At 41.1% G+C, this 19,937-nt stretch overlaps 4 protein-coding genes across 4 annotated transcripts; 1 reads left to right on the top strand and 3 right to left on the bottom strand.

The window, feature by feature from the left end:
* Positions 1-6,399: 6,399 nt before the first annotated feature.
* LOC118118283 (thioredoxin reductase-like selenoprotein T1a) lies at positions 6,400-11,002 on the top strand. The gene is made up of 6 exons (XM_035171338.2): positions 6,400-6,594; positions 7,490-7,600; positions 8,405-8,531; positions 9,906-9,993; positions 10,178-10,338; positions 10,490-11,002. The coding sequence occupies exons 1-5, from the start codon at positions 6,455-6,457 to the stop codon at positions 10,294-10,296; spliced, it is 585 nt and encodes a 194-aa protein (XP_035027229.1). The 5' UTR covers positions 6,400-6,454; the 3' UTR covers positions 10,297-10,338; positions 10,490-11,002.
* Positions 11,003-11,105: 103 nt separating this feature from the next.
* LOC124851101 (glutamate-rich protein 6-like) lies at positions 11,106-13,008 on the bottom strand. The gene is made up of 5 exons (XM_035171337.2): positions 12,836-13,008; positions 12,548-12,630; positions 12,202-12,357; positions 11,906-12,113; positions 11,106-11,588 (listed from the first exon to the last, which is right to left on the bottom strand). The coding sequence occupies exons 3-5, from the start codon at positions 12,261-12,263 to the stop codon at positions 11,433-11,435; spliced, it is 426 nt and encodes a 141-aa protein (XP_035027228.2). The 5' UTR covers positions 12,264-12,357; positions 12,548-12,630; positions 12,836-13,008; the 3' UTR covers positions 11,106-11,432.
* A 605-nt stretch (positions 13,009-13,613) lies between these two features.
* On the bottom strand, positions 13,614-15,230 carry LOC118118282. Its single transcript, XM_047341857.1, has 6 exons — positions 15,197-15,230; positions 14,429-14,535; positions 14,191-14,319; positions 14,008-14,100; positions 13,770-13,912; positions 13,614-13,680 (listed from the first exon to the last, which is right to left on the bottom strand). Exons 1-6 carry the CDS (start codon positions 15,228-15,230, stop codon positions 13,614-13,616), a joined length of 573 nt encoding a protein of 190 aa, XP_047197813.1.
* An 896-nt stretch (positions 15,231-16,126) lies between these two features.
* On the bottom strand, positions 16,127-19,711 carry LOC118118339 (glutamate-rich protein 6-like). The gene is made up of 11 exons (XM_035171484.2): positions 19,598-19,711; positions 19,427-19,476; positions 19,217-19,327; positions 19,040-19,132; positions 18,800-18,951; positions 18,654-18,712; positions 17,922-18,100; positions 17,634-17,716; positions 17,278-17,433; positions 16,967-17,174; positions 16,127-16,470 (listed from the first exon to the last, which is right to left on the bottom strand). The coding sequence occupies exons 1-11, from the start codon at positions 19,614-19,616 to the stop codon at positions 16,468-16,470; spliced, it is 1,113 nt and encodes a 370-aa protein (XP_035027375.2). The 5' UTR covers positions 19,617-19,711; the 3' UTR covers positions 16,127-16,467.
* Positions 19,712-19,937: the final 226 nt, after the last annotated feature.

The following is a 19,937-nucleotide window of genomic DNA, read 5'->3' as shown; positions in this document are numbered from 1 at the left end:
AAATAACGTGGTACTTTTTAAAAAAAACCAATAGTTTCTGCAAATGATCCACTAGGTCGGGAAGTCCTGCCTCAATATTGTATGAGGTTTGCCCTCTGAGAAAAGAAAGTGATTGAATGTAAGGAGTTACACATTTTCTTTTAAATGAACTCTGACTTATATCCTGTGAAGATGAGCAGATTTAAGAAAACTACCTGGAGCTCCACTTCTTCTTCCTATGGTCTAATGGTGAATGGCAACCTACTGTGTTGGAGCGTATTTGTCCAATCCTGTCTCCCTCAGATAATGGAGCATACCCCCTATTCCAATGGTAAATACTATTTCCAAGCTCAGTTATCCACTCCATGCTTTGCAATTTCCCTCTTTAGCTTTTCTCGTTCTCTAACATACTTATAACAGTGAAGCATTACATGCTCCACTGACTCCTCTATTTGGCAGTAATCACATAATCCTGTTGGATGCCTGTTTATTAAGTGCAGTGTATTATTGAGTCAAGTATGTCGTGTCCTCAGCCTAGTCAAGATGTCCTCCTCTGTGCTGCTCCTTTCTGCTGTCCTCACTGTGCTCACTTCCTGCGACATAAATGTTTCTCCCTGTGTGAGCTACATCCCAGCTATGCTGCCATTCTTTAATAATGTTTCCTTTGATTATTGTTTTTGCTTCTGATTTACTAAGTGAAATGTCCATGGCATCTTCATGATTTAGTGCCTGCTTAGCAAATTTAACAATGTTTGACCTGCTGAACCATAAGTGATAAAACCGTAGTCTAGTACAAATGTAAGGCATGCTGCATAAATATTTTTGATTGACGACCTGCTCGCTCCCCATTCTTCCCCTCCTAAATCCACTCTGCTAGTGAGATTTTCTTTTTCTTTTTCTGTTCGGTTTATTGGCAGATGGCAACCAACAGCAAGGTGCATTACTGCCATCCACTGGATCTGCCTCTTCTTCCTGACTGCTCCACCAATCTCCTAACTTCTCTTTACCTTTTGATTTGTCCTTTACTTTGAAGCCACTACTCTTACTGTACTTTGATGTCTGAGTGTTGAAGAGACACACAGTAGATGGTGGTGAAGCACCTTGATGTAAAAGCACAAACAGATAAATATTAAAATCAAACCACAGACTCACCATGTCCACATCCAGATTCAAACTGATCGCTGAACTGTCGGAATTTCCTCCAGTGGACTTGTCTGACATTATGATGGACTTCAACAACTTGGTTCGTAGTAAACCGAGCTTGACTCAGAGTTTGGCCAAATATGACATATCCTCGGACACGGCAAAGGATTTATGCACACTGATTGTTGACTTCTTCTTCAGTGAAATCAAACAGAGGATCAGACCAATAATTTCCGAGTGGCAAGACAAAGCCATGAGCATATATTCACACTTACTACCTGAGCAGTGTTTCTTTAGTGTAGATGAGCACCGTATCCTTAAGGACACGTACAACATCCTCCCAAAGTTTTTCCGTGGCGTTTTTACAAACAATAAACAGAGGATCAAATGTGGCAGCATATATGAATTGAGCTGGTTTATGGCTGAACATATAGCGATGATGACAACCGAAGACGTGGCCATGCAACTCCCAACACAGTTCAGATGCCTGCAATTTGTTAATTTAGGGTCTAAGCTTCAACATTTTGAAAAAATGACAGCTCTAATTAGCAAATTAGCTAAATGCATGCGCTACGGTGAGTGCCAGTGCGGAGCACTAACAAAGGATGACCCATTCACATGCCGCAGCCTGGATGAAGAAGACGGACAAGCAATATACTTGTCATTACTCAAAGACGGTTTTGAAGTAGATTATTATACATCCAATAGAGCGGTAATGGAAATCCTAATAAAGAGTGCAAATACTGATGCTGAAGAGGATTCAGATTATCCTCCTGTCCCTTGCATCTCACATCACAAAAGCTCAAAGAAGTGCGGACAGTCTGATGCTCACACAGCCATAGCGTCGGATGATCTCAAAACTCAAGTACTGTTTTCCTTGGTTTTTAGAGGGCTTGTAAATGAAGCCATAGAGAAAGCCCATGTAACAATGAGTACGGCAGATTTCAACAGGATTGTCAAAAATCTGACAGAGAAGGCTAAGCAGCAGATCAAGCTCAGCCCTGTAGGCACAATCAAGGCAAATGATTTGAAGATCTACAAGGTTCTGTACAAAGACCTGAATGAGAAAATTGGCTCTAAGTGGGAGCTTCTGACAGCCATGGAGTCTCAGGCAATTGATGACATCATTATTGAGGCCTTGAGGGTTCGCTTGACCAATCCGTCTACACAGAGGAGCGCTTTCGGCAGGTTCTTCTCATCTGTGGGCAGACTCATCAGGAAGCCATTCAGTGCCTACTTGGTCACCGCTCCATCTCCGAACCAATGAGCCCCCTGTGATGTTGTGATGTTGGTGTTGGTTAAAAATAGACACATAATGCTTTACGTAAGATACTACAGATGTTGTGTTTATCCTACACTATAATGATTGTCATGTATTCCTTGTGGAGGGGAAACATTAAAAACTTCGTGACTTCCACATCATTAGGCTTGGGATCATTTTTCCCCGGTGTTTATTGTTGTTTAATATCTATTAGGACAAATAAAAAATGTTACCAATTGCACTTCCAGAAGTTATTATATAATTATGTAGAAATGACAAATGCTTCGGTCATGGCTCCATCTCTGAATCAATGACCTCCTCTTACACTCCTCTTCCCAAGCAAGAAAAAACTGTTGTCATATAATGTTGGGATGTTGGTGTGGGTTATTTTATCCCACAGCCTTTAAAAAATACAATAAAATGAGATAGCTTCTTTTCCAAGAGCCATGGATGGATTTGATAAGAATATTATTATGATTTTTGTGGTTGTGAGACAAGGTGTAATGGTTTTGTATATTTGGGGTATTATTTTAATTATTCAGGGTTCATACACATTTTTACCAATACATTTCCATGACTCCATAATTCACAATGATTCTTAGTGAATGCCGAAATTCTTCATTTTTGTTTTCAGGGGCCTTAGCTGTTAGTTTGATTTTCACACTCCATTTCAGACCTTGCCACGCCAGATTTTATTTGACTGATTTTCCACCATCAATTTCTTTCCTTTGGGATTTTTTTCCTTGTGTCATCACCACATAGCAGCAGAGCAGCAGCAAATTCAATGAAACAGTGTGAATATTCACAATGTCACACCATGGAGATTAATTCAACACCGGAGAGCCTTGCCATCAGAGTAATGCCCGGTGTTTCAATCCACAGTCAATCAGGCAGTCTTCCCAAACAGACGGCAGTCAATATGCCAGCCGCATTCTTCCATATAGGTATGGCTTTATTGTGGACATCCATTCGTTAAGCTTACCTTATGGGGTTCGCTTTAATTGAAACTCTCAAGCCTGTTTGACAGCCAGCGCTTAACTCCACGATTTATCTCTGTGATTTATCTCCATTGATTTCCTACTGTCATCCTCTTCCTGTTTTCGTCCAATTGATCGCTGATCCGTTGCACAGTCTGATGCTTCTGGTTTAGCTTGAGTAATGCGCTAAAAAATCGACTACTACTACTTGGACTGGCTCCTTATTTTAAGAAACTGACTTTGTCATTGGTGCCGAAGCAAAGACTGTATGTCTTGTTATTTGATGAAATCCTGAACCACTATTTACAGGCTAAACAGATAGACATGCATGTCAGATTATGGGACAGGCCCAAGCTGAAGACTGAATACATCGGCTCAGAGTTTATGGGCCATTCATCAGCTCAAGATATCGCTGAGAAATTTAGGACTTGCTTTCAGAGATTGGAATCGCGATTCTCATCCAAATCTCAATGGACGGGCCAAACGTGCATTAGAAAGTGTTCGAAATACTCCAGAAGCAAGTGCAGAATGACGTCGGGAAGTCGCTGATCAACATCAGTTCTTGCGGGTTGCACATACTGCACAAGTATGAGGTGTTGAGAAGTTAAGCACGGACTCTATAGTCTGTGCTGGCTGAATACCTGCTGTGCTGATCCTCTCTTCACAGTGAAATGGGGGATATTTAACAGCATTACGAGAGAAATCAACCTCTTCCTCACCATGTATCAAGCAGACCAACCCATGCTGCCCTTCCTCTCTGAGGACATGCACAACCTGATTTAAGGTAAGGAAAAATATATGGATGAATTCATTATCAATTACACAATAATGTTTTATTGGAAACACACATACATTTATGAAGTGTGGCTATTTTTCATTTGTTTTTCATTTTAAAACTCTTTACAAGTGTAATATGTTAATAAAAAACATCATAAAGCTGTCAGGCTTTATAAACAGTCAAAGGCGATTTAACAGCATTGTTGTCCATCACATGTTTAGCTTCAGTTGTCTTTCGTAAATAATTATATAACCATTGGTAACCGTTTTTGTTGTCCTAATAGATACAAAACAACAATAAACACTGGGGGGAAATGATCCCACCCTAACGATGTGGAAGTCGCGGAGTTTCTAACGTTTCCCCTCCACAAGGAATACATGACACTCATTATAGTGTAGGATAAACACAACATCTGCAGTATCTTACTTAAAGCATTATGTGTCTATTTTCAAATGCCTAAATTAAATAATTTATGGTTTGGAGATGGAGCGGTGACCAAGCAGGTACTGAATGGCTTCCTGATGAGTCTGCCCACAGATGAGAAGAACCTGGCGAAAGCGCTCCTCTGTGTAGGCGGATTGGTCAAGTGAATCCTCAAGGCCTCAATAATGATGTCATCGATCACCTGAGACTCCATGCCTGTCAGAAGCTCCAACTCAGAGCCAATTTTCTCATTCAGGTCTTTGTACAGAGCCTTGTAGATCTTGACATCATTCGCCTTGATTGTGCCTACAGGGCTGAGCTGGATCTGCTGCTTTGCCTTCTCTGTCAGATTTTTGACAATCCTGTTGAAATCTGCGGGACACAGTCTTACATGGGCTTTCTCCATGGTTTCATTTACAAGCCCTGTAAGAACCAAGGAAAACAGTACTTGAGTTTTGAGATCATCCGACGCTATGGCTGTGTGAGCATCAGACTGTCCGCACTTCTTTAAGCTATAAGGGACAGGAGGAGAATCTGAATCCTCTTCAGCATCAGTATTTGCACTCTTTATCAGGATTTCCATCACTGCTCTATTTGATGTATAATAATCTACTGAAAAGCCGTCTTTGATAATGGACATGTACATTGCGTGACTGTCTCGGTCGTCCAAGCAGCGGTATGTGTTTTTGTCTTGCTTTAGCGGTGCTCCGCACTGGCACTCACCATAGTGCACACATGTTGCTGATGTGCTAATTAGAGCCATCATTTTTTCAAAACGTTGAAACAGACAATATCCTCTCCTAAAATGTATGGGTTTCTCATTCGTCGTGTTTGGGAGTCGCATGGCTAAGTGTTCAGCCATCAATGAAATTAAATGTTCACCCATTAACCAGCTCAATTCCTGTATGCTGCCACATTTGATCTTCCGGTAGTTGTTTGTAAAAATGCAACTTAAGAACTTTGGGAGGATGTTGAATGTGTCCTTCAGGATGCGGTGCTCAGCTACACCGAAGAAACACTGCTCGGGTCGTAAGTGTGAATATATGCTTGTGGCTTTCTCTTCCCACTCGGAAACGATTGGGTTGATCGTCTTTTCCATTTCCCTGAAGAAGAAGTCAACAATCAGTGTGCATAAATCCATCGCCGTGTCCCAGCATATCTCAATTTGCTCCAAACGCTGAATCAAGCTCGGTTTACGGCGAATCAAGTCGTTATAGTCAAGCATAATGTCAAGCAAGCCCACTGGAGGGAATTCCACCAGTTCTGCAATCAGTTTGAATCTGGTTGTGTACATGGTGAGTCTGAGGTTTGAATTTCTATCGATCTCTTAAATCATTTATCTGTTTGTGCTTTTCAAGGTGTCAAGGTGCTTCACAGCCATCTAATGTGTCTTCTATATAGCCTTCTCCTCTCTTCAACACTCATCATAGTCCTGAAGAATATAACGGTCAGAGATCAAAGAAATCAAAGTACAGTCAGAGGAGTGGCTTCAAAGTAAAGGACAAATCACAAGGGAAAGAGAAGGAAGGAGATTGGTGGAGCAGTCAGGAAGAAGAGGCAGATCCAGTGGATGGCAGTAATGCACCTCGCTGTTGGTTGCCACCTGCCAATAAACTGAACAGAAGATATAAATGACTTATGACTGAACGTTATTACAAAGTGTTAGAAAAGGGGTTTTAAACTGACCACTAAACTACAGACATTCCCTTTACACCAGGTCAGTTGAACAGCCAAACCGATAGGGGGCGGTAGATGTTGGTACCGATTGCGTCTACAACACAAGATCAGAGGCAGAGGAAGGAGAGGAACCAATCAGAGACATGTACAGATTAACACCCCCCGCCCACTTCTGTGCGCCCGAGCCGAGGATCCAGGAAACAAACGCCGGAACGGATGGAGATGAAGTGGCCGCGGTTCTTGCTCCTCGCTCTGGGAGCTTTCTCGCTGTGCTGCGCCACGTCTGGTGACAGCAGCGGCGTGAAGAAGATGAAGATGCAGTTCGCCACGGGGCCCCTGCTCAAGTTTCAGATCTGGTGAGGCGAACTGAGCGGAAAGATGGCGAGTCATCATCGCCGGCTAGCGCAACTCTCCGGCTAACAGCACCGCAGGCCGTAAAGATCAGTAGCAGCTTACTAGCAGGGGGTTAGCTCGTGTTAGCATGTTGGCTAGAGGAGAAGGAGCCTTTCCCAGTTAGTTATTAGCGGAATGACTCGGCTACTGTTGAAACACAGGGCAGGAAGGGTATATTACCGAGAAGTTCAGATTTTTAGACTTTCTCGTGAAGATTTTTAGACACAGCCTCTCAGCTCTGCTGTCAAACAAGCTAGTTGTCGATAAACCCTGTGACAGTCGGTACATTTGTACAACTTCTGAATATTCCTTCACCTGGATGACTGAGAGTCTTCACAGACATGTTGTCTGTACTGATATTAAGGTTATTTCAAATCCCAGTACAATTCCCTGTGTCTGGAATTACGTTGTATAAGTAACATTCTAGTTTTATAGATTATGCCTGTTAGAGTGACGCTGAGATCGAAAATGCTGTGAATGAGAACAAGTAGTGCCCCCTGCTGGCATATACAACAACCTTCATCTGTAGGTCCACACCAATGTTGCGATTTACGAAACAATGTCAGCTGTAGGCTAATCAGTAAATAGAAAAAGATACGATTACTTCAGATTATCTGAAGATAGGTAATTCATAGAAATTCTGTGACGCCCACTACCAATAATATGGATGTCGGTATGTAACGGCTCTTGTGCGATGAAAACAACCAGAAACAAAACAAAAGCTGTATATATATGTATAGATCGAAATTCAGATGTCATGGTCCAGCTCACAATTTAACTTTCAGATCGTTGTATTGTTGTCTTTCCCGCCTTTGACCCAGTGCATGTCTTTCTAACTGTGTGCTCGTCTTCCCACAGCATTTCCTGAGGGTACAAGCGGGTGTTTGAGGAGTACACGCAGGCCTTGTACCAGCGGTACCCAGACATCCGCATCGATGGGGAGAGCTATCTTCCTATTCCCGTCTATCGGTAAGAGAGTGGGAGATTGTCTGCCTTGTAACAATAGGATTATGTCCAGCTTTATTAAAGCAGGCTGAAAGCTGCCTGTGATTAGCCGTGATTTGACTGAGGAAGTGGAATTCACATGCAGCCGGCCTTATCCGTCTGCGGCGGTTTTTATAATTGTGGTTTCCTTGTGCAATTCATGTTGCTTGTTATTGCTGGCATACTGTAGATTTTGATCTTGGTATATTTGGGGAAGGTATGAGTGCTTGACATATGCTTAGTTGCCAATTTATTAGGCACACCTTGTTAAAACTAATGCGGTTTAGTACAAAAACACTTGTTACAAAATTTTACTTGGCAAAAATTCTCAAAACATCCAAACCTTATCGAATGTAGGATCTTTTGCAGGACTGTTGTATTTGACTGCTGTAGATCTAGATAGTAGTATAACTAATAAACTGTCACTGATACAGTGGATCAGTTTCTCACAACAGACTGGAATAATTGCTACAGGAGTATGCACCTATTTGATAATGATGTCAGAATTTATTTTGTCAATTTATATTGTGTAAAGGACTATTGTCAGTGAAAGCTTTTCTATTATTTTATATACAAATGGACAAATTCGAGTTCACACGTTTATTGAACTCTTGATATATTCTCCAGAGATTAGTTTCATCACAGAAAGGAGGAATTTTTGACGTCTCTCTGTCATAATAACAACATTGGATGACGCATGATGTGTCTTAATGTTGCCATAACATCAGTGCGCTGGTGCAGTGTTGGAAATTGTATTAAGATCCAGTTTCTTTTTCTTTCTTCCCTCAGACACATTTCTTCCTTCCTGTCTATATTCAAACTGCTGGTGATTGGGCTGATTATCATCGGTAGGGATCCATTTGCCCTCCTTGGTATGCAAGCTCCAGGCATCTGGGAGTGGGGCCAGGGGAATAAGGTAAGGTTTCCTGGAAATACATGTAGAACTATGAACCTATGGAAGAGAACTGTAATTTGAATATGTATGGAGTCAGTATGATGCTGCTGAACATGCAGGTAGTCACCACAGATTTCACACAGGAACATGACTAGACTGTAGAAACGAAGGAAAGTGCGTGGTGTTTGTGATGCAGCCGTGTACATGCACTCTGCCAAGTACAACCAAACCCGTGGGATTTCATTAGCTGTATGTTCAGGGTCTTCAGGTTGTGTTGTTAAATGTGTCCTCAGGGTTGCACCCATGCTAAAGGCTCAGAGGGAGAATGGCCAGTGACTGCTCACATCTGATATCTGCAAATAAACAATCTTGCACTATAGTCATTTTTTATGTTTCAACAGAAAGCTGTGGCTGACGTAAAGTTATGTTTACAATTACATACTTAATTACATACACAGCATAAAGATTTAAAAAGCATTTGTCTTTCAATTTGTTTTGACATCACTCTAATGGACTCCAGGCAGCTCTGTTCATATTTGAAGCTGCTCTACATATATTGTCAGAATGATTCCGATATTACATTAAACTTTATGTCCTGACAACTATTGATTAACCAAATGATTTGAGAAACGTAATCCAGTCTCATTAATTTATCTAGGGCTTGTAATTTGCTTCTCCATATTCTCACTGTGTCCTAATCTCAATCAGTAAGGACGCCTCTGTGCGAGTTGTGCCTGTGTCACATATACACAAATCGGTTAATTCCTGACAATCCTGCGAACTGAAGAGAATAAGAAACCTGCAACAAGAGTCAAAATATAAATCTGGTACCACGAAACCTTCTATGTCAATATGTCCACAGCAAGTAGAGCCCAGAGAGTAAGAAAAAAAAAACATTTAAACAAATATCTGCTTGATTAGAACTAACTAAAATGACAGAAACTACTTTGGGGAACATTAATTTCCTGTTTTGGCTTGTTGTGTCCATTTTTACATGCAGTCTTGGTGTTGCATAAAATATGATAAGTTTGCCCAGTGTGAACATATAAGAGTTTTTTTGGGGGGGAGTAACTGACTTTAACTACTAGATCGCACAAGTAGGATGGAGTTCAACTCCGACTCTGTACCTCATTTGTAGTTGTAGCTTATCCCCTCAAAGTTTCTTAAAGCAGTTTCATGTTGACCTGTAAATAGTGCAGCGTGTTCATACCAGTGGTCTTTGTCGTCAGTGTTGAAGTGATTTAAAGGTTTATTTTTAGTGCATTACTCTATTCCATTCCATCGTGAGAGCATGATTCAAGAAGAATTGGGGGGAAAATGGCCAGTAATATAGCTTGGGAAAATATTTATTCATGTGGAACTTTCTAATTGAGATTGCTCTCATGCTTCTTTCAGATATATGCCTGCATGATGGTGTTCTTCTTCAGCAATATGATCGAAAACCAGTTAATGTCTACAGGAGCTTTTGAAATCACACTGAATGGTGAGTGTGATTCACATCATTGTTTGACTGAACCCAGTGCTTTTCCCCACTGTTATTACACTCAGAACAACATTATGGCTGCAAACAAGTGTTACAAAAAATAATCATTGTAATATGAATAAAGTTGTGTGACAAAGCAACATAAACAGTGAATTGCAGTGATGTGAGTATTGTCTTTCTGTAGATGTGCCAGTGTGGTCAAAACTGGAGTCAGGTCAGCTGCCCTCCATGCAGCAGCTTGTGCAAATCCTGGACAACGAGATGAAGATGAACGTCCACATGGACACCCACCACCACTCCTAACCCTACTCCTCAAGTCCTGGCTGGAGCTAAAATCCCCTCCATGTGAGTAGTGTTCATGCCACTGCTTTCACCAAAGAAATACTTTGAAACTACGCAGTCAACTTTTTAACTCGTAATGTTTTTCCTCACCAGTGAGACATACTTCATGTCAGTGCTGTGTGTATGAGATCACCTTCTCTCTCTGCCTCTCTAGGTTCGAGGTGGGTTTCTCACTGGGCTGTGAAGTGATGTTTATGAAGGTCTGCGCTGAAAGTAGGAAAACTGCTAGCACAGACTGGATGCTCCCATCACTCTTCATGATGTCCCTCCGAGACATCCCGCCCCTGACGCCAGAGTGGGATCCATGGCAACAGTGCCGGCCATTCTGTCATTTTTTTGTACCATTCAGACGATCGCAGAATTCATCCAGTTGACACCAGTAGATCCAAGAGGATCAATTTATTAATGATTCTCATAGTCTTTAACTCGTTGCATATATTTGATCTATGTGAATAAAACAGTTGTTATTTGTACCACTGAGCCATATGTAGAATTTTAACTATTCTATTCTTTAAGTAGCTTAGCCATGTAGAAAATGCAACACTTAAAATCATCACTGTTGTGAAAATAACATTGGGAAATTATGTCTTGGTATGATTTCTGAATAATTTTTATATTTACATAACTTGGAAGAAGCTATGAAGATGAATAAAACCTATTGTAACTATTTAACTGTAAAGTTGTGGTGTTTGGGGTTACTGATTGATGTGGTAGAATAAGGTGTTGCAAATGATATCCTGAGGAAATCGTACTTTTAGAAGAGGCTGTGCATTGAAGTGGATTTATAATATTATGACTACTCACTTTTAATAAATGAAACCCGGGAATAAATAGAGAAAATCTGCTGAATGGCTTAGAGATAACAGCAGAAAAATCTGTTCCAGGTCATGAGTGCACATCTTTTAGCTCAACTTAATGTCATTAGCATGACCTGAGGCTCTGCACTGAAATGATTAGATGAGACAAAACAGACTGAGGTTACAGTGCTACAGGAAATCCAGCATTGTAAGCTTTGGATGTATCTTCTAGACAGGTAATAGAGTTACAGACATCCCTGAAGACAGTAGCCTTTGGGCAACAACGTGGAGGTGAGTGACCTATGTGGTCTTGGGCAGCTGGGTCTGGCAATGCTTCATCAGGCACTGATGAAGATTCTGAATGGCCAGGAGGGTCCTGTCCCTGGCTGCCAATGCTATGAGCTCTTCCTTAGTTGCTGACGGTCCTGAAGCAGGGCCGTCTGTGTCAGATTCACCCTAAAATGTACAGTTACCAGATGTCATTGTTTAAAAAGCTACAAATTGAGTCAATGTGAGTGTTACATGAAGGTCAACACTTATTTGATGTGATGCAGCACTCAAGCAGAATCACAAGTTCCTAACTGGCATTTGAACACAGTAAAGGAGAACATATCAGGAGAGGTTCAAGACATAGTGTCAGAGTGGTACATTTAACATCCTGCAGAAACGTTATTGAAAAAGAGACAGAAGCTTTTTGCACAGCTTCTGGAGGCTCTGGAAAGTGCAAGGTGAATATGTGATGACAAAAAATGTAAACAATGCTTCACTTTTACCTGAGCACAGAAGGTGCCCACGCTGAACTTTGCATGTTGTCCTTGAGCCAGGAAGGAAACAAACACTTGTTTCCTCCCGATGACTCGGACCCCAACAGCTTTGTTGAGGGATAAGAAGACGGGGTGCAGGGGACCGTCCCACCTCCACCGACAAACTCTGGCACCTGCCTCGTCCAAACACTGACCCCCTGATGTGTTTAAGGACAGCCTGCAACATGAACACAAATGCACACGGTTAATGGCACACCTGAATATGGATTCAACTAATATATATATAGATGTAATATCCTTAATACCATATGTTTCCATTGCTGTGGTAACATGCAGCCCTGCCATCAGACTGGAACACGGCTCTCATCGCTGGATTGGGGGCCTTGCTGTCATCATACACGATGCAGACACTTCCATTCTCTTCAGTGACAACAACAAGAGCCAAGTGGCCTGAGGGATAACTGTTACCATGGCGATAAGGATGGGAACACCCACTGTAGAGTGCACGTCTCATTGCATATATCATTGAACACATGTGATTTGCCCTGGTTCAAATTTCCATCTTTGTTATTACTACTTTGATATCATTTTTTAACTGAAAAATCTCATCACACGATATAAAATCTCCAAACGTTAAATCTGAGAGGATACAAGACCTGAGCGGAGCCGCCACGGAACAAGGTAAGACATTTTTTGCCACTGGAATAATATTTTTGAAGAAATTCTGCCCCATCCTGCAAATAAACACAGTAAGATTAAACAAGGTCAGACTAAAATGCTTTAGATGTCTCCTATTTAGAAAGGGGCACATAACAGGAAGCAGATATTACAAAAAGATGCTGTAGAGTTTGAGAAAAGCATTTTCCACTCACAGAGGGTCAAACTGACAAAGGAAGCAAACAATGGGTCAGGAAAGAGAACATGACAGTTTGGGGTTACCTGGTGATGACATATGCCAAACTTAAGAGGCTTGTGGTCACAACAGGGGACCAACGCCTGAGGCTCCTCCTGTTCAGTTTTCAAGCACCTCTCAGGCGCTCCACTAGAACACACTGTCCAGTTTCCTTTTCCTTGAGCACAAGAGAGCCGGAAGCGGAGGACGTTTGACCTTGGGGCGACTAATTTACAGCACAAAACAAAGTGTATTGGTCTCACATGTTGAGGTTCTCATCAATAATATGAGCAGATTAATAATAACACCTAAAACGAATGCACACTAAGACCACATGGATAAGCCAAAAAACTGTATATAAAGATGGACGACACATCGCCACTTCTTCCCACCATCCAGAAATGAAACAAAAATATGAACGCTGCGCTTTCTTGTGCATTTGAAGCCAGAGTTTGGGCAGCAGTGATCGAGGGGTCAAGCCACAGGGACGGGGTTCCATCAATACACACACTCAACCAATCACTAGGCAATCATGACGTTTCACCACAGATTTTTATCACAGCAAATAACAAATTAAAACCAAACTTATCAGAAGAATTAACATTTGAACAAACATCAGTGCGATGAGAACTACCTAAAATGACAGAAACAATGCGGGAGAAAAATGTATTTGATATGTACTTTTTAGTTTGGTCCATGTCTCATCCATTGATTAGCACTGAGGAGACTCTTTGGCTTCACTTATGGGGAGCAGTCATGTCGTCCATCTTTATATACAGTCAATGTGATTTAAAGTTTCCAATGTGTATCTAATCTACTGAGCAGTTACTTACACGATTCAGTCGCAGCTTGGATTGAGTAACCCTTGTTGATTTTCACCTCTGACTGTGCTCTATGACAAAGTCCAAATACATTCCTGATTAGCAGTGACTACATTTGTTGGTCTTTTATTTGTTATGTCTTAAAAATACAAAATCGTACTTATGTCCAATTGGTATGTCTTCGACAAACTCATCCTCCTCCTTTACAGTTGCCAGGTCACATGTCCCCTCACACAAAGCTCTCTCCTTCACCAGCATCTCACACAGCTGCTGATGCTGAGCACAACAAAAGTGTGGAGCTGTCTAGGATGGACACAAACAGAGGGTGGACAGGGGGTCAATGGTGCATCAGGTAAAATTTGAGGGGTTTTGCTTTGTAGATTTCCTGTCTGCCTCACCTCAGGCTCCTGCATCCATGTTAGACTGAGTGAAGGTCTAGCCGTTAACCCACAGTACTCACATTTTACTCCAAATTCTGACAGAGGTGGGAGCTGGAAAAAAGTTTTCAATCGGGCTAATCAGTAACAGAAGTTGCCCTGAGTGTGAATTTACAACAGTAGGTGGAAATTTGATCTTAGTACCTCCTGAAGAATGGTTAGAACATTTATCCTGTTGTCGTCGGACTCACGATTGTACCTTAGAACTCCTGCAGCTCTGATACAATAGCTGGGTGGATTATTCACAGACTGTGGCTGGCTCTCTTGTATCCGCTTACCAAACCCAGAGGGAAACAAAAATCGAATCAGTTAAACAGGTCACTGAAAAGCTAGATGGTTTCTGATTAAAAACATGAAAATGTGTTTATTTTCCTTTACTTACACGGCCATTCACAACAGACGGTGTCACATGATCTGGTGTAGCAGCAGCAGCTTCTAATGGCAAAACAAAAGCATCGACCTGAATACAGCAGCTACTAAAGGATCCAGCTTTGCAGAATAATGAGGATTTGATGATCCTATTTTACACTGATAGTTTAATAGGCATTAAACTATCAGTGTAAAACGGCTGCCATTTTGACAGGAAATCATTTGTACTCATCACATTAATTGGCCGAGAGAGCTCAACGCACTGCAAATTAAGAAAAGAACTTCATCAATTTGACGACACATGCACTACAAAAAGTCACAACACGTGCAAATACAGAAACCCACTGCAAATTGCGAAAAGGAAAACAGAAATGTTTCCAGGGGACGCAAAAAAGTGATGAACCTGACTGTAGTTCTACGATTTGTGAAGTTCCATCACCACTGACGAGTAGCAGACTTCAGTAACTTCTCAAAGTTCACAGGCTCATCACTTTTTGGGCTCCCCTGGAGACATTCCTGTTGTCGTTTTTGCAATTTGCAGCGTGTTTCTGTATTTGCATGTGTTGGGACTTTTTGCAGCGCACGTGTTGTCAAATTGATGAAGATGTTTTCGTAACTTGCACAGGTTTTTTCTATTTGCCTGTGTACTCTTGAGTGTTGAGCTCTCTCAGCCACCGTACTATTTAGACAGAGCCTTAATTCCTGTGATCAGTAACACCTGTGTTTACCTTCTATTTCATGTTAAAATGGCTGCCATGAAGAAGGTGTATTATAATCATACTTGGAGTCGACTCACTAGAAAAACTGGGCCTCATCCTTATCTCTGTTCTTCACACTGCACTCTGGAAACAGTATTTGAGTAGCAATTGAAGTAGTATCAAGTTTTCCATGAATCTCGCTTGGTTTTCTGCCTCAATTCAGTTTATTGGCAGTTGGCAGCCAATGTCAAGGTGCCACTTCTGCCTTAAAGATGAGAGTCTAGTTGTGTGCACTATTTCAACATTAAAGCACAACTTGTTCCTATAATCCCCGTTTCTCCTTTGAATCAAAGACCCTCAGTATCTCTTAGTCTTTTCTTAGGTTTCTGTTCCCTCGGTTGACCAGCAGGGGAACAATCTGAGGCTGCAGCAGCTTGCGGCAACACTTCCGCTGGTTACTTCCGCTTGTGGCAGCAAGTATATCCAAACCACGCCCCCGGCTACAGAGTCCAAACCACGCCCCCTCCAAACCACCATGCATTGACTGAGGGAGAAAACAGATAATAGAATATGAAAAATTGATTTAAATAGTTATTATATTCATCAGTTTTAGCAAAGAAGTAGGGAATAACATATTCATCACCTGATAACTCGAGATAATGTATTCTTTGTGCTTGTTTTGGGTCTTGTCATGAATGAACAAACCAAACAAGAGGCTCAGTTTAACAATTCGAAAAAATACAGGTATTTCTAGCAATTAGTAAAAAGAAATACTGAGGAAAAGCTATTTTATATTTACCTTAATATAGTTTTATAATTATTAACATCCAAATGTAGGTTATGTTTAATTTAAGTAAATAAAAAAACTCTTGTAAACAGAACATCCTTGTAGCTTGACAATTACTTCCCCTTTTCTCTTTCGGAGCAGAGGGCTTTTGCACTGACACTCAGTTAGAAAACCACATAATATGTTATACATCACAGTATAGATTAGCGGATCAGTTCACAGTGTGGGACTCGTCTGCATTCATTGTCAAAGTATAATGTGCTCGTTTTGCACTCGTGGTTCAGGGTCCTCAACCTGTGAGTGCAGGGACTCGGGGGAGACAACGCTCTCCAATCTTTTCACTGTGGGCTGTAGTGTTTTGCTGTCCTTCTTATATATTGTACGATTAAAATATGTACATTGAAATAAAAAAAACAACTGAAAAGTTAACAAGTTGTCAAAAACAATTAACAGGTGGAGAGACAGAGAAAACCCTGGGTCAAAGCCTTTTAAAAAACGGTTTGATCTTCGGTATGAAATTGTAGTCCTGCAGTTTTTGGGCAGTAGTAATGGGCAGTCAGTTGTTTCTCACTGTAAAGAAAAATGGGATAAAGAGGTGATTAATAAGACATTCAAGAAATTCACATGCATTGCAGGTTATAAGTTCATGGAATGGAAAGTGTTTTCCTATGTTTTTACCCTTTAAACTTTTTTCAGATTTTTATATAGATTTATCGATTTTATTTATTTTATTTATTTTGCCTCTTCTACTCTTTTATTTTGATCAAGTCTTATAATAAATTTAACATTTAATTACATTTTTATTTTAATATTTAATTATTCTGTTAATCTTTTTTCCGCTTCTACTCTTTTATTTTTATTTTCACAAGAATCACAAGTTCCTAACTGGCATTTGAACACAGTAAAGGAGAGGTTCAAGACATAGTGTCAGAATGGTACATTTAACATCCTGCAGAAACGTTATTGAAAAAGAGACAAAGAAGCTTTCTGCACAGCTTCTGGAGGCTCTGGAAAGTGCAAGGTGAATATGTGTTGACAAAAAATGTAAACAATGCTTCACTTTTACCTGAGCACAGCAGGTGCCCACGCTAAACTTTGCTTGTTGGCCTTGAGCCAGGAAGGAAACAAACACTTGTTTCCTCCCGATGACTCGGACCCCAACAGCTTTGTTGAGGGATAAGAAGACGGGGTGCAGGGGACCGTCCCACCTCCACCGACGAATTCTGGCACCTGCCTCGTCCAAACACTGACCCCCTGATGTGTTTAAGGACAGCCTGCAGCATGAACACAAATACACACAAACATACAGAACACACACAGTTAATGCCATACCTGAATATGGATTAAACTAATTATATATATATATATCCTTAATACCATATGTTTCCATTGCTGTGGTAACATGCAGCCCTGCCATCAGACTGGAACACGGCTCTCATCGCTGGATTGGGGGCCTTGCTGTCATCATACACGATGCAGACACTTCCATTCTCTTCAGTGACCACAACAAGAGCCAAGTGGCCTGAGGGATAACTGTTACCATGGCGATAAGGATGGGAACACCCACTGTAGAGTGCATGTCTCATTGCATATATCATCTTCTAATATAAATGATCTGTTCTGGATTCAAAAAATTCCCCCTTTGATGTTCTTAGGAATTCTATATTATTTCTTAAACAAAAAAATCTCATCACACGATATAAAATCTCCAAACGTTATATCTGAGAGGATACAAGACCTGAGCGGAGCCGCCACGGAACAAGGTAAGAAATGTTTTGCCACTGGAATAATATTTTTGAAGAAATTCTGCCCCATCCTGCAAATAAACACAGTAAGATTAAACAATGTGCGACTAAAATGCTTTAGATGTCTCCTATTTAGAAAGGGGCACATAACAGGAAGCAGATATTACAAAAAGATGCTGCAGAGTTTGAGAAAAGCATTTTCCACTCACAGAGGGTCAAACTGACAAAGGAAGCAAACAATGGGTCAGGAAAGAGAACATGACAGTTTGGGGTTACCTGGTGATGACATATGCCAAACTTAAGAGGCTTGTGGTCACAACAGGGGACCAACGCCTGAGGCTCCTCCTGTTCAGTTTTCAAGCACCTCTCAGGCGCTCCACTAGAACACACTGTCCAGTTTCCTTTTCCTGGAGCACAAGAGAGCCGGAAGCGGAGGATGTTTGATGCAGGGGCGACTAAATTACAGCACAAAACAAAGTGTATTGGTCTCACGTGTTGAGGTTCTCAACAAGATTAAAAATAACACAAAAAACCTGTGCACACTGTATCATGACTGCTTGGATGAACCACAGACTGCATATAAAGATGGATGACGCATCTCCACTTCCTCCCACTACCCAGGGAGGAAGTTAAAATATCCTGGATATGAACTTTTGGAGCACATTTGGAGCCAGAGTCTGTGCAGTAGTGATTGAGGGATGGACCCATGGTAGTGAGATCCTGTCAATACACAAACTCGACCAATCACAAGTGAGTCTCAGCTGTCAATCATGATGTTTCACTCTTAAATACAACCATTTTTGAGAACAATCTATTTTCCCTGCACATGTACGTTTTAGTTCAGTCAATGTGTCATCCTTAATTGACCCATACAGCAGCCAGCCACAAGATGGCGATCAATACACTTTGCCTTCAATAATGGGGAGCTGTCATGTCGTCCATCTTTATATACGGTCAATGTGATTTAAAGTTTCCAATGTGTATCTAACTTACTGAGCAGTTACTTACATGTTTCTGTCGCAGCTTGGATTGAGTAACCCTTATTGATTTTCACCTCTGACTGTGCTCTATGACAAAGTCCAAATACATTCCTGATTAGCAGTGACTACATTTGTTGGTCTTTTATTTGTTATTTAAAAAAAATTAAATCATACCCAAGTCCAATTGGTATGTCTTCGAAAAACTTGTTGTCATCCTCCTCCTCCTTTACAGCTGGCAGGTCACATGTCCCCTCACACAAAGCTCTCTCCTTCACCAGCATCTCACACAGCTGCTGATGCTGAGCACAACAAAAGTGTGGAGCTGTCTAGGATGGACACAAACAGAGGGTGGACAGGGGGTCAATGGTGCATCAGGTAAAATTTGAGAATTTTAGTTTTTCCTGTCTGCCTCACCTCAGGCTCCTGCAGCCGTGTTAGACCGAGTGATGGTCTGGCCTTTTCTCCACAGTACTCACACTTCAGTGCCAATTCTGCCAGAGGTGGGAGCTAGAAACAAGTTTTCAATCGGGCTAATCAGTAACAGAAGTTGCCCTGAATTTACAACAGTAGGTGGAAATGTGATCTTAGTACCTCCTGAAGAACGGTTGGAACGTTTATCCTGTTGTCATCGGACTCACGATTGTACCTCAGCACTCCTGCAGCTCTGATACAATAGGTGGGTGGATGGCTCTCTTGTATCCGCTTACCAAACCCAGAGAGAAACAAAAAATCAAATCAAACAAACATGAAAATCGATCAATTTATTTCCACTACTCAATATATGACTATGATTTGTCTTACATGGTAATTCTGGACACACGGCAGCTCATGCTTTGATTTAGCAGCAGCATCTAATGGCAAAACAAAAGCATTGACCTGAATACAATGATTCAGCTTTGCAGAATAATGATGATTTGATTATTGTAGTTTAGTCTGATAGTTTAATTGTAATTATACTTGGAGCAGACTCACTGGAAAACCTGGACCTCATCTTTGTCCCTGTCGTTCTTAATGAAGTTCCAGTGTCTTTGTCCCAGGATGAAACAACACTGCTTGTGTAACTTTGCTCTCCTGCAGAATGAGTAGACACACACACATAGAAAAGGAAGCGCTTAGATAATTAAAAGTAAATAAATAAAATTCTAATTCAAACTAGAAAATGCATTTTCCTGCTGAAAATGCAATGTGAATACAGAGTTGTTGAAGTACTATAATCAAGCTGAAAAGGCACAATGTGACATGTCAAAGGCACGAGAGATTATGTCACCACTGTAGAAGTGGAAAAAGCTGAATGTTTCAAGAAGTATGAGTT

Source organism: Hippoglossus stenolepis, chromosome 11 (genome assembly GCF_022539355.2).
Source record: "Hippoglossus stenolepis isolate QCI-W04-F060 chromosome 11, HSTE1.2, whole genome shotgun sequence".
In the NCBI taxonomy this organism is placed as follows: Eukaryota; Metazoa; Chordata; class Actinopteri; order Pleuronectiformes; family Pleuronectidae; genus Hippoglossus; species Hippoglossus stenolepis.
The sequence above is the reverse complement of the archived record's forward strand: the minus strand, read 5'-3'. Positions and strand labels throughout refer to the sequence as shown.

Excerpts from the sequence above, each read along its gene's own strand:
- LOC118118339 (XM_035171484.2), bottom strand. Across the intron at positions 17,434-17,633 it reads GGCGGCTCCGCTCAGGTCTT|TTATCCCTCAGGCCACTTGG; the intron begins GTATCCTCTCAG and ends CCATGGTAACAG. Across the intron at positions 17,175-17,277 it reads CACAGCAATGGAAACATATG|GCTGTCCTTAAACACATCAG; the intron begins GTATTAAGGATA and ends TTCATGCTGCAG.
- LOC124851101 (XM_035171337.2), bottom strand. The coding sequence starts at position 12,263 with ATGAGAGCCGTGTTCCAGTCTGATGGCAGGGCTGCATGTTACCACAGC. Across the intron at positions 12,114-12,201 it reads CACAGCAATGGAAACATATG|GCTGTCCTTAAACACATCAG; the intron begins GTATTAAGGATA and ends TTCATGTTGCAG. Across the intron at positions 11,589-11,905 it reads TGGGCACCTTCTGTGCTCAG|GGTGAATCTGACACAGACGG; the intron begins GTAAAAGTGAAG and ends TGTACATTTTAG.
- LOC118118282 (XM_047341857.1), bottom strand. The coding sequence starts at position 15,230 with ATGAGGCCCAGTTTTTCTAGTGAGTCGACTCCAA. Across the intron at positions 14,101-14,190 it reads TTCTAACCATTCTTCAGGAG|CTCCCACCTCTGTCAGAATT; the intron begins GTACTAAGATCA and ends ACTTTTTTCCAG. Across the intron at positions 13,681-13,769 it reads GACATACCAATTGGACATAA|AGCACAGTCAGAGGTGAAAA; the intron begins GTACGATTTTGT and ends ACTTTGTCATAG.